The following is an 11411-nucleotide window of genomic DNA, read 5'->3' on the forward strand; positions in this document are numbered from 1 at the left end:
GGTCATGTGCACATTTTCGATTTTTAACTAGAGTTGAAAGTTCAGGGTTCAAAGGTCACCCAGGGGTCACCCAGGGGTCACCACGGGGTCACCAGGGGTCACCACGGGGTCACCACGGGTTCAAAGTTCAGGGTTCACTTTTTTTTTTTTTTTTTTAAGGTTAACCTTTATTTAACCAGACCCCAAACAACGGTGGATCTGGGCTTTTTTGGGGAGAGGTTAGCCTTTATTTAACAAGGTTGCCATGCTGTCGCCATCTCCTGGTCAGTTATTGAAATGCTTTTGCTGATGTTTTATTTATTTTTTCTGGTTAACCTTTATTTAACCAGACCCAAATACCAAATAAATGTAAATGCATGTGTTTTGTGTATTACAAATAAGGTCATAAAGTACAAACATGCTCATTTCGTTTTTTTATTTAAAAAAAGCCTTTCTGTACATGGTCTTGCATTTCAGAATTTACACACAATTGCTGCAGAAAATTAACATTTATTAGTTTTTCGATACCATTACTGCACCCCTTACCTCTAAGCCCGACAAAAAAGGCTCATCTTTACAGAACGAGTAAGAAGAAGGACATGATCGCGCAACATGAATCATGAGACAAATACACTCAGCTGCATTAAGACACTTTAGTACAATTTCATAATCCAAACTACTCGGTCAGGTTAATGTTCAGTCAGTGTGCAGCGAGAAGAGAACAGAGCGTGACTGGCTTTTAGCGTCGCCTTCCAAGCTGGAGCCATCTGTCTAACGAGCAACCGTCTCGCCATTGTTCAGACACCGGCGCTCTTTCAGCGTGAGCGTGGGAGGAAGTGGCAGACAAAATGGTCGGGGCGGGGTGTCAAAATAACCGAGAGAACATCATATTTTCATTAATTCCACCCTCTTCACAACATGTCCATCAAACCAACATTGAACAAAATGTACTTTTTTATTTCGTTGGTTTGGTTGATAGGAGACTCGACTTTTCTTCTCATCAGATTGCCCGACCTAAATGGAGATAGGAGGACAGACATTTGTTGCTTGCTTAAAGGTCAGATGAGTGATGAGGTTGGCCGCAGTGTCCAAACTGAAACAATGCTGCCCCCTCTTGGTGAGGGTGGTTAAGTTCACAAGTTCAGCACCAAGTCGAAAATTGAAAAAAGTAAAAATCTTAGATGCTCGCCAGTGTTCCTCTTGCATAACGCCTATTCAGGACCACTTTTTACTTATGGCGAGACAGATGGCGAGAGTCGGTGAGTCACCTAAACCCCTCTTCAGACGCCGGAGTCGTTGATTAAAAACCTCCCACCTGAAAGCACAGACAAAAGGTTGCGCTTTTTAACGTCTGGCCCATCACTTGCTCTCGAGCCTCAATAGCGTCAAAAATACCCACTCGTACAAACTGTGTTGTATAACAGCGCTATGTGGAGATTGCGCAATCAAATATATACTGTGGCGGCTGTAAAGAGGGAAACGCAATTTATCATCCAAGTCCCACAGGGAAGGTGTTTTGTCTTGACTTGCGTAACTGCTCTCTCAATCAATCTATCATCATCTATCGTTTTGTTATCCATCCAGCCGACTCATCGATGGATGAATGGATGGGACACATCAATAGACACCAGCTAGATGGCTATAATGAATTGTTCCAATAGTTCTTTACAGAACACAGAAATGTGTAAATCAAGGTCATACTGCCATAATGTGTCATTATGACCATAGTGGCATCTGTGCTAGTGTGCATATATTGCAAGGCCAACTCCAGTCAGACTGTTCCCGTAGGCTGCAGCCGTGCGAAAAGGAAAAAAAAAAAGTCTCTACTGAATCACTGCAGGAGAAGAGGAGGCGTGATGCTCTCCTCGAACCAAATTGGTCTTCCGCTTCCTGCCAGACAGCAACGAGAATCCCTGGGAAATCCGGCCCTGATTGGCCGGGAGGCGGAGGAAGCGTTGCCATGTATGTCCTCCACTCTGCTTTGTCCACCAGTTTCTCCAAATAGACGCCATGACTCTACTTTAGGCATAAAAAAAAGGGTGTTAGACAGCAGCTCCCTACACTTTTGACAACACTCACCGACCTTGTGGTGATGAAGTCACCAGGTTATGTCGCTTCATTGGTGTCATCGCCTGCCTTCTTTTTCTGCTCTTATGGAAGTGGGAGTCTTCAGCTGGTGGCGTTACGGAACGTCTCACTAGCAAAGTGTTTGTAGAGAACCAGTTTTTATATTCAACCCACTGCCCTACTATCTATCTATCCATCCATCCATCCATCCATCCATCCATCCATCCATCCATCCATCCATCCATCCATCCATCCATCCATCCATCCAATTATCTGTCTAGTAATGTATGCAGTGTGTGTTTCAGTGAGGCTATTTTAGGACACGTCCTGCTGGGCTGTCTGGATTCGTGTATTTGTTCTGTCTGGAACAAAAAAAAAAAGAAAAAAGGAGGACTGTGTGTTCTGAGTCGTGACTCGCTCGCTTCTGGCCGTGTGCCTGTCGGAGCTCCGGAAGCGACGCTCTACAAGGCGCGAGAGGGCTGCAACATCCGCGCCCGGCAACCAATGGGCCGCCACTCGGCGGGATCCCGCCATGCTGTGGGAGGGGCCAACGCCGGGGAAGCTCCGTCACGCCGCGTGGGCTGGCTGAGCGTGGAGTAGAAAAGCGCGCTGAAGCCGAGCCACTATTTAGCAGTCGGCAGCGGCACAGTCAAGGCAAGCCGGAGCGTTTTCAGCACCAGCCCCGAGTGGACAGCGACAGCGTAGCTTTGCAGCAGTCATCATGGTTCTCATCTGGACACAGTTTGGAGTCAAGAACAAAAATGTCAACGTCAAGTGCAAAGTTCGGGTGATGCACAGAGGAGACAGCTCGGGATCAGCTTCATCCGCGGTAAGTTTTTTTATTTTTTTTATTTGATGGAACACATGGGTACGTCGGTTTGTGAGATGAACAAGTTTCAAAAATATTTTAAATTTAGCTGCTACAAACACCTGACAAGCTGTTGAAATAAATGATGTGTCTGTATTTACTTGAATAGTTTGGGTGTCTTAAATTATTGTAAGCATCAATACCTTTTAGTCTTACAATTATACCTTTAATGGACTGTGCAATAATAGTAATAAGGAGAAGAATACATATAAAATATATAATTGTGATGACAACAAACATGTAAAATATGTAATTGTGATGATGACAGATTTAAAAAGATTTATTTAAAATCATTATGGATGCTTGTTGCTGGACAATGTTAAATTATGAACGTCCCACCGGTCACAAAATTAGGTACACAATGTACTGTCGTTGAAAGACAAAAGACATTCATGCTCAATAGATGTGATCTCAATGCAAAGAGGAGCATTCATCCAATAGCTGCCGAGAAGCTCCGTTGTCAGGGAAGCAGCCCCCCCCCCTCCCCGACTTCTCTGCACCAGCCTTAAAAATTCACAGCAGATAAGAAGTGCAGGAACCAGAAGCAGCAGGACTGAAGAACCTAGCGGTGCTATTATGAAATGAGAATATAGAAATTGTAATATGTCAATCCCTCCTCGTCCCTCCTTGCAGGAAGGAACCAAGTCTGAGCCGGACACGCCCTGCCTGTCCATCAAGCCCAGCGCCGGCAAGGACTTCTACAAAGTACTGGGCGTGGCGCCCCAGTCCAACGAAGACGAGATCAAGAAGGCCTACCGCAAGATGGCGCTCAAGTTCCACCCGGACAAAAATAGCGAGGCCGACGCCGAAGACCGCTTCAAAGAAATCGCAGAGGCCTACGAAGTTCTGACTGATCCTGCAAAGAAGAGCGTCTACGACCAGTTTGGGGAGGAAGGTGAGCAGGAACTTTTCAACAACCAATCTTCGCCTTACAGACTGCAGTAGGTTTACTTCCAAATACATTTGAATGGTCGATACTCAATGCAACTTTTCATGTCCAATCAGGTCTCAAGAGTGGCATGTCAGCAGCGGGCCAAGGCAACACTTTCCGCAACCAATTCCCCACCGACCCGCACGCCACATTCTCCTCCTTCTTCCACGGCTCCGACCACTTTGACATCTTCTTCGGTCACGACTGCGACGACGACGAGCTCTTCAACCCCTTCCGCCGCTTCCCCTTCAGCCACGTGGGCGCTTACCCCGGGCAAGAGAGCGGCGGTGGCCTGAGACGGGGTGTGCGACGCCCCCGAGCCAAGGCCCTGGTACGCGAGTTGCCGGTCAGCCTGGAAGACGTGATGCACGGCTGCACCAAGCACGTCAAGATCACCCGCAGCCGCCTCGGTCCGGACGGCCGCAGCCTGTGGACCGAAGACAAGGTGCTGAACGTGGTGGTGAAGAAAGGCTGGAAGGCAGGCACCAAGATCACCTTCCCCCGGGAGGGCGACGAGACGCCCAACAGCACACCCGCTGACGTCACCTTCGTTCTATGTGACGCCGAGCACCCGCAGTACAAGAGAAACGGCTCCAACATCATCTACACGGCCAGCATCACCCTCAAAGAGGTGAGATGGAGTTGCGAGACGCCTTGGAAACGGATCCGCTTTCAGTAATATTCGAGTTATACAATCAAATTTGTTCCATAACCTTGCGACTACTCCGCTACGCCCACACGACACTTCCTCTCGTTTATGCAATCACTCAATGAGCGTAAAGACTTCAATGAGACACGGTTGGCACGACCAAAGAATGACAGCCGGTTACCTCATCCGCCCCCGCCGAGCTCGGGGCTAAATTTAGCTCGCCGCTCTCCGTGATGCTGCTAAGGAGGAGGAGGTGGAGGCGTTATGGTCTCTTTAACTCTCATTTCATGCGCACCCACGCTCGGCAGATTAGCGGTGCAGCAGTCGGCGTCGCACAGACAGGCTCGGTGAGCCGCTTCCTTGTGGAATGGGCTTTTTAGTAAGACTGACACATTTCCGGCTTATGTAACTTGACACCTTTGGAATAATTATAAATGCCAGAGAGATTTGCTTTTTAATTCACTTGTTTGAACTAATCCACCATTTCCAATGACTAAATTAGATTTTTAAAGTTCCAAAATGTTCAATGTGAAGGAACTTTAGCACCATTTTGAAAGCCTTCCTCTGAGAGATTTAACGTTTCTGTCCTCTTGTCTCTTTCCAGGCCCTTTGCGGCTGCACAGTCAACGTTCCCACGCTGGACAACCGCCTCATGCCCTTGCCGTGCAGCGACGTCATCAGACCGGGCGCAGTCCGGCGCCTTCGCGGCGAGGGCCTGCCCGTCGCCCGCAGCCCGTCGCGGCGGGGCGACCTTGTGGTGGAGTTTCAAGTGACCTTTCCCGACAGGATCCCACCACAGTCTCGGGAAATCATCAAGCACAGTCTGGGCCAGTGCTAGTCTGCACGGCGCCACGCTTTTAGGTACCCAATGACTGCTACCTGTGTGCCCCCCCCCCATTACAAAGCCAATGGCTGCGAATGGTGGCCCATGGAAAGGGTGCCAAACACTAGTACAGTATTTGTAAATTCCCACTGGTCGAACTTCAGCACTACCCTTCAATGGTTGGGCTTGCCCGTTCCAAACTGAGGTGGGATATGACCAATCACAAATTCCCGTTGTTTGCCCTGCAGAGGGGGCACCATAAAACCTGACTCAAGTGCTCTTTGGTATCTGAGGACATCTCCATTTTGCCTTTCTCTCCGATGAAAAGCTTATTCTTATCTTGTGTACTGTTATATCTGCAGTATGTTATTTGAGTCTGTACAGACTTAACATGGGGATGGGCGGGGTGGATCAACTACTTGACTATAGTTATATATGGTGCTCATATGGGACTTTTGCATTGATTTTCTTACATTGTACTTGTGTGCAAAGATCTACTTTGTGTGCAAACAAATGAAAACAACGTTGTCTCTAACAGAGACTCATGTGTCAATTGTTCTATTGAATTGAAAGGTTTGAGGTGAACTATACAGCAGCATGAATTGAATTAAAGAGAGGGAAAAACTTTACCCCGCTTGTCCTGTCATGTTTGCTTCGATCATCTTCTACCAAAATGACAAAAATGGCATTAAAAACACATTTTTCTAATATTGATCGTTTTTGACCCACTTATAGAAGAGTGCAGGGTACAGTCACTTTTGCATCTAAGGGCTAAATAAAATCAAATTAAAGGACCAAGGTTGGCCCCTTTGGGCTAAAAACTGGCTATTTTTCGATATAATTGTTTTGAACTTTACAAAGAAAGCTTTTTGCCTTTTTTATTTTCCGCATTCCAATCAACAAAATCTCGAAGGAAACTACTAAATCCTGTCCGTTGTCGCCCTCTTGTGGCTACCTGCGGAACAGCAACGTGCGTCACTGGGAACCTAATTGCTCGCAGCTGTCGCTCTGTAATGTTTGTGGCGCACATGCAAACACACTCGAGTTTCGCGCATATCTTACGTTTCACATTGGATGTCAACGAAGTTCACATTTGCAGAAAAGGTACACAACAAGCAGAAAGTCTGATTGACACGGAAAACAACGTGCACACTCACCTACACGGCGTGGTGAAGGGGTGTCCGTGATTAAATGTCGCAGCCAGGTCAGAGCACAGCACCCAGCCCCAGTTTGAGCGAGGGTTACCCGGTGGTCAGCCTCACCCTGGTGGTCCTGCTACTCATCCCGGCTGTAATCGTTCTGCTCCTGCTCAACTGCCTCTTCCTGGGCTACAAACTGTTCCTCCTCTCCAAAGCGAGGCCGCGGCCGCCTCGCCGGAAAAACGCGAAGGACTTCCTGTTTCTGGAGTCCGTGTTGCCTCGGAGGACACCTGACACGGAGGGCTTCTCCACGCGGAGGCCGTACATGTCGTTGTCCGAGCCCGTCCTGCCACAGCCGCCGGTCACTTCCTCCAGGGCGTCTTCGTCCGGTAGGCAGCACGGGATTTCCCCGCTGAGGCCGGGATCCGGTTCCTTGAGGGCGCCCAGCAGCATCCGGGCGGCGAGACCCAGCATGGGCGAGTGGCGTCACAGCGCGCCGGTGTTGCCACAGTCCAGCGAATCAGAGGCCGACAACGTCGTACCGCCCAACTCTCCCACGGTGAGTGAAATCCACGTCACGTGAAGCAGCGGCTTTAGGGTGCACAGGGACCCAGGGGTGTCAGAGGTTGCTTAAATTCTACATCAAATTGTCCGATTAGAGCGTTTACAAGGAAGTGGAACACATGGCCGGCATCCATCAGAGTAGCACCTACAGGATGCTGACTGAGCTGAGCCCGGGTGCTGTACACCGGATGGACCAAGCACACATGGAATGCCGGTCTTACCTCCAACCACCCTCGGAGGGCTCCTGTCCCAACACACTGATGGCTTGCTCGGGACTGGACAGCGACTTTGGTGCCAGTGCAGGTTTGTTGGCGTTTTATGCTACAAGAATTCTGTATCTTTTTGACTGGGACATTCAAAGATTGGTGTGTTGAAGGAGTCTCCCTGCGGATTTTGTCAGAGGACAGCGACGGCTTGTCCAACGGCGTGCTGGCGTCAGCGTTGGAGTGGGACTATTACGACTATTACGTCAAGCAGAACAACGTGCCCAAACACAAACACCAACGGCCGGCCATGCACACCAAACAGTACTGGGTATAGATTGTCTTATCTATGTTTTTGTGTCTATTTATAGCTTATTTATTTGGATCCTATTTAATGAGGTGGAAATGTCATACTTTGTCACTTATCACTTTTTGCACGTATGCTTTTGGTTGCACTCTTAAAATGATTACTTCACTCTAGTGTCCACGTTTCACCTGAATAGTCACAATCTCTCACAATTGCACAGTTTTTACAGACAATTTGATTCATTAATAAAAGCTGATTTTTAAAATTGTTTTACTTCTAAATATGTACTATGAATTGAGATGTTATTTGTTCCATCACTTGAGATGTTGAAAATGTATCTGTTATCTAAAAGGACAATTAAGATAACGTGCTTGTCACAGAACAGTCTAAATAAAGTCAAGTTGTTGGAATACTTTTTATTCTCTTGACTGTACATTAGAGATGACGTGTTGACCAACTGAGCGAGCTAGGAGCACACATGGAGCACAACCAAAAGCGCAACATAAAAAGTGAAGAATGCCTTTTGCACGTTACTCAAAGCTGGAGAGGAAGCTGAGCACAGTCTGTTTGAGCTTGGCGTCTGAGGCCTCAGAGATTTGGCCGTCGGCCCTGCAAAAAAAAAAAAAAAAGTATTACTGCCTTTGTTCAATTTTGCATCATTCCAGTTTTTTGTACAGCTGTCCAGAATTAATATATGTACAACAGTACAACTAAACTGCTTCATGCATTAATCACAATGGCTTCACATTGTGGGGCGGAAAACCTACCTGATGGCTGCCAGCAGGTCTTGGTGCTGGCTCAGGATGTGCTGCAGGAAGGCCTTCTCGAACTTGGTGATCTTGCTGGGCTCCATCTTGTCCAGGTGCCCCCTCACGCCGGCGTAGATGACGGTGACCTGCTCTTCAATGGCCATGGGAGCTGCGGGAGGACGGGCTGCAGAGTTTCAAAAGCCCAAAAGCATATTGTTGCTGTCGACACTTACAGTACTGGCCCTGTTTGAGGAGCTCTGTCAGACGCACGCCGCGGTTCAGCAGCTGCTGCGTGGCGGCGTCCAGGTCGGAGCCGAACTGGGCAAAGGCAGCCACCTCGCGGTACTGGGCCAGCTCCAGCTTCATGGTGCCGGCCACCTGGCGGGGAACAGACGGAACGGGTTGGTTTGGTGTGATTTGGTGGATCGCTTCACACGGGACCCAGCGAGCGGAACCGACCTGCTTCATGGCCCTGGTCTGAGCCGCTGAGCCGACGCGAGACACTGACAGACCGACGTTGATGGCAGGACGGATACCTTTGTAGAACAGCTCCGTCTCCAAGAAGATCTGAAGGAGAAAATTGCAGTGATACGCGCATCCAATTTAAGACTTGGTAGAAATACAACGAGAAGCTAACGGCAGTTCCTGGCCACCTGTCCGTCTGTAATGGAGATGACGTTGGTTGGAATGTAGGCTGACACGTCGCCGGCCTGCGTCTCGATGACGGGCAGGGCGGTGAGCGAGCCGCCGCCAAAGTTGTCATTCATCTTGGCGGCCCTCTCCAGCAGGCGGGAATGCAGGTAGAAGACATCGCCTGGGTAAGCCTCACGGCCGGGCGGGCGGCGGAGCAGCAGGGACATCTGACGGTAGGCGACGGCCTGGCGGAGGAACACAAGTCATTTCATTCCTTGACTTTCAAATTCTCATGTCAAAAAAGCAACCTGAGTCTGAGCAGTCCGCTTTGGTGAAACTCACCTGCTTGGAGAGATCGTCGTAAATGATGAGGGCGTGCTTGCCGTTGTCCCGGAAGTACTCGCCCATGGAGCAGCCCGAGTAGGGCGCCAGGTATTGCAGCGGGGCGGCGTCGGAGGCGGTGGCTGACACCACGATGGTGTACTTCATGGCGTCAGCGTCTGTCAGCCTCTTGACCAGCTGGGCCACGGTGGATCTCTTCTGTCCGATGGCCACGTAGATGCAGTAGAGCTTTTTCTTCTCGTCGGTGCCCTCGTTGAAGCGCTTCTGGTTGATGATGGTGTCGATGGCAATGGCGGTTTTTCTGAGGAAAATTATTCGCAGACTTAAATGGTGCGGCTCCTTCCACCCCATTTTCTGCTAATAAGGTCATTTCAGCAGCAATCAGCAATTGGGCTTAATCTGGTCACGCAGCCACAAGAGGGCAGTATAATGCAGTCAAACGCAACCAAAGGGACTCCGTAAAGTGCTGAAATACTGTATTACATAAATCCTTCTACCCGGTCTGCCTGTCGCCAATGATGAGCTCACGCTGCCCGCGTCCAATGGGCACCAGACTGTCCACGGCTTTGATGCCAGTCTGCATGGGCTCCCTCACAGAGATACGGGGGATGATGCCAGGCGCCTTCAGACCCACACGCCTGCGGGTCTGGGAGCCAAGGGGGCCCTGTGATGGAAAAGTGGAAACAGAAAGTTTGTGATGATGCAGCAGCGTTGCAGTTGTGGCTTGAGGATTTCAATCACCTTTCCATCGATGGCATTTCCAAGGGCGTCCACGACGCGCCCCAGCAGCTCCTCGCCGACGGGGACGTCTACAATGGCACCCGTCCTCTTGACAATGTCGCCCTCCTTGATTAGTTTGTCGTTACCGAACACCACCACGCCAACGTTGTCGGGCTCCAAGTTCAGTGACATTCCCTGGAAATGAGCAGAAACAAAATAAAGGATAAGTGATTTCTTTTGTGGACAATTTAAATGTCATTTTAACATGGGTAAGTATCAACCTTAAGTCCAGATGAGAATTCCACCATCTCCTCGGCCTGCACGTTCCTGAGACCGTAGACTCGGGCGATACCATCACCGATGGACAACACTCGGCCGGTCTCTTCCAAATCAGCACTGGTGTCTGCTCCCATGATCTTCTGCTCCAGGATAGAAGAAACCTCTGCAGTGCCTTTATTAAAGAAATAAAAGGGAGGTCTGAAATTCAAAGATCACTTAGGGATGGGCACCTAAAATAAAAAATAGGTTTACTGCAGTTGATGAAAATCTATTTGTATTTATTCACTTGACATAATGTAAACACAATGAAAATGTCTTTTTTACTTTACTTTTTTCCACAATTACCTGTTTTCTGCATCCATGGGTGGGTGGTGTGGAGGTTCTTGACTGCCACACATGCTGCAGGGACATTTTTTGACACCTTTAAAATACAACAAAGACAAAGTCAAAACAAACACAATTAGCATACTTGACATCATCCATAAAGACCAGCAGACTGTAGGGAAAATGGACTTGTCACATAAATAAGAAGGCCTCGATATCGTGTGATGAATTTAGAGAGTTGCATGAAGTTGGCATGTTGTGTTTTTATGATAAGCTTGCATGGTGAACTGGACAAACGTGACCTTCAGAGGAAAATTCACTGTTGACTGACAACACTGCTAATGTCTGTGCGTTGACGTCATTCACACTGAAGGACGATGAATAAACGATGAATAAATAAATGTACTTGTCGATTAGCAGTATTGGCGAAGTGACAGGCCCGGTGTCCTCCCCATGCTAACACGTCCGCTAACGCAAATCCGCCATGATTTTTCATGCTAAAGACCTTCTTAACCACAATGAAACGAACTAAAGAAAATGGCTCAATTGACGTGAGATGTGCTTACATAGCCGGCCCGGCGAGGGAGTGCGCGGGCAAGAGCCGCTGCGACGCGTACTGACAGCATGTTGGAGTCTGGCGATGACCGTCCTGCTCCCTGAGCTGAGAGAAGGCTGAGTAGCCGCCGGATGGAGGGGAAGAAAGGGCACTGCAACCCGGAAGTCATTCACGAGTGAGGCTTGAGATTCAAAAATTCAAATTTTTATTTTTCATTCTGTTTTATCATATGTATACCCTACAAGTGTATTTTATGTACACTATTGATATTTTGAGAT

The 11411-nt window shown here is 48.6% G+C and overlaps 3 protein-coding genes and 1 long non-coding RNA gene across 5 annotated transcripts; 2 read left to right on the plus strand and 2 right to left on the minus strand.

Annotated features, from left to right (window-relative positions):
* Window positions 1-400: 400 nt before the first annotated feature.
* On the minus strand, window positions 401-6617 carry LOC133163495 (uncharacterized). The gene is made up of 3 exons (XR_009716399.1): window positions 6475-6617; window positions 2063-2778; window positions 401-1998 (listed from the first exon to the last, which is right to left on the minus strand). It is a non-coding gene; the product is annotated as an uncharacterized LOC133163495 (long non-coding RNA).
* Window positions 2740-5979, plus strand: LOC133163493 (dnaJ homolog subfamily B member 5-like). 2 transcript variants are annotated; one of them, XR_009716398.1, is made up of 4 exons: window positions 2740-2875; window positions 3548-3809; window positions 3920-4873; window positions 5099-5240. XR_009716398.1 is itself a non-coding variant. In XM_061293445.1 (4 exons), the coding sequence occupies exons 1-4, from the start codon at window positions 2768-2770 to the stop codon at window positions 5330-5332; spliced, it is 1161 nt and encodes a 386-aa protein (XP_061149429.1). In that variant the 5' UTR covers window positions 2740-2767; the 3' UTR covers window positions 5333-5979. The 2 variants fall into 2 exon arrangements, 1 of the variants encoding a protein (XP_061149429.1); XM_061293445.1 differs by having other exon boundaries at window positions 3920-4476; window positions 5099-5979.
* Window positions 6509-7925, plus strand: hwa (huluwa). The gene is made up of 3 exons (XM_061293446.1): window positions 6509-7015; window positions 7116-7323; window positions 7397-7925. Exons 1-3 carry the CDS (start codon window positions 6509-6511, stop codon window positions 7558-7560), a joined length of 879 nt encoding a protein of 292 aa, XP_061149430.1. The 3' UTR covers window positions 7561-7925.
* A 6-nt stretch (window positions 7926-7931) lies between these two features.
* atp5fa1 (ATP synthase F1 subunit alpha) lies at window positions 7932-11283 on the minus strand. The gene is made up of 11 exons (XM_061293444.1): window positions 11144-11283; window positions 10599-10674; window positions 10256-10425; window positions 9996-10169; window positions 9752-9918; window positions 9255-9555; window positions 8933-9157; window positions 8739-8846; window positions 8513-8657; window positions 8298-8448; window positions 7932-8139 (listed from the first exon to the last, which is right to left on the minus strand). Exons 1-11 carry the CDS (start codon window positions 11201-11203, stop codon window positions 8061-8063), a joined length of 1656 nt encoding a protein of 551 aa, XP_061149428.1. The 5' UTR covers window positions 11204-11283; the 3' UTR covers window positions 7932-8060.
* Window positions 11284-11411: the final 128 nt, after the last annotated feature.

Source organism: Syngnathus typhle, linkage group LG12 (assembly GCF_033458585.1).
Source record: "Syngnathus typhle isolate RoL2023-S1 ecotype Sweden linkage group LG12, RoL_Styp_1.0, whole genome shotgun sequence".
In the NCBI taxonomy this organism is placed as follows: Eukaryota; Metazoa; Chordata; class Actinopteri; order Syngnathiformes; family Syngnathidae; genus Syngnathus; species Syngnathus typhle.

Bases quoted from the DNA above. Each gene is read 5' to 3' on its own strand.
- LOC133163493 (XM_061293445.1), top strand. From the start codon at position 2,768: ATGGTTCTCATCTGGACACAGTTTGGAGTCAAGAACAAAAATGTCAAC. The intron at 3,810-3,919 runs GTGAGCAGGAAC...ATGTCCAATCAG, and splicing joins CGACCAGTTTGGGGAGGAAG to GTCTCAAGAGTGGCATGTCA. The intron at 4,477-5,098 runs GTGAGATGGAGT...GTCTCTTTCCAG, and splicing joins CCAGCATCACCCTCAAAGAG to GCCCTTTGCGGCTGCACAGT.
- atp5fa1 (XM_061293444.1), bottom strand. From the start codon at position 11,203: ATGCTGTCAGTACGCGTCGCAGCGGCTCTTGCCCGCGCACTCCCTCGC. The intron at 9,158-9,254 runs GTGAGTTTCACC...TTCCTCCGCCAG, and splicing joins ACGACGATCTCTCCAAGCAG to GCCGTCGCCTACCGTCAGAT. The intron at 8,140-8,297 runs GTAGGTTTTCCG...TTTTTTTTGCAG, and splicing joins GACCTGCTGGCAGCCATCAG to GGCCGACGGCCAAATCTCTG.
- hwa (XM_061293446.1), top strand. From the start codon at position 6,509: ATGTCGCAGCCAGGTCAGAGCACAGCACCCAGCCCCAGTTTGAGCGAG. The intron at 7,016-7,115 runs GTGAGTGAAATC...TTGTCCGATTAG, and splicing joins TACCGCCCAACTCTCCCACG to AGCGTTTACAAGGAAGTGGA. The intron at 7,324-7,396 runs GTTTGTTGGCGT...GGTGTGTTGAAG, and splicing joins CGACTTTGGTGCCAGTGCAG to GAGTCTCCCTGCGGATTTTG.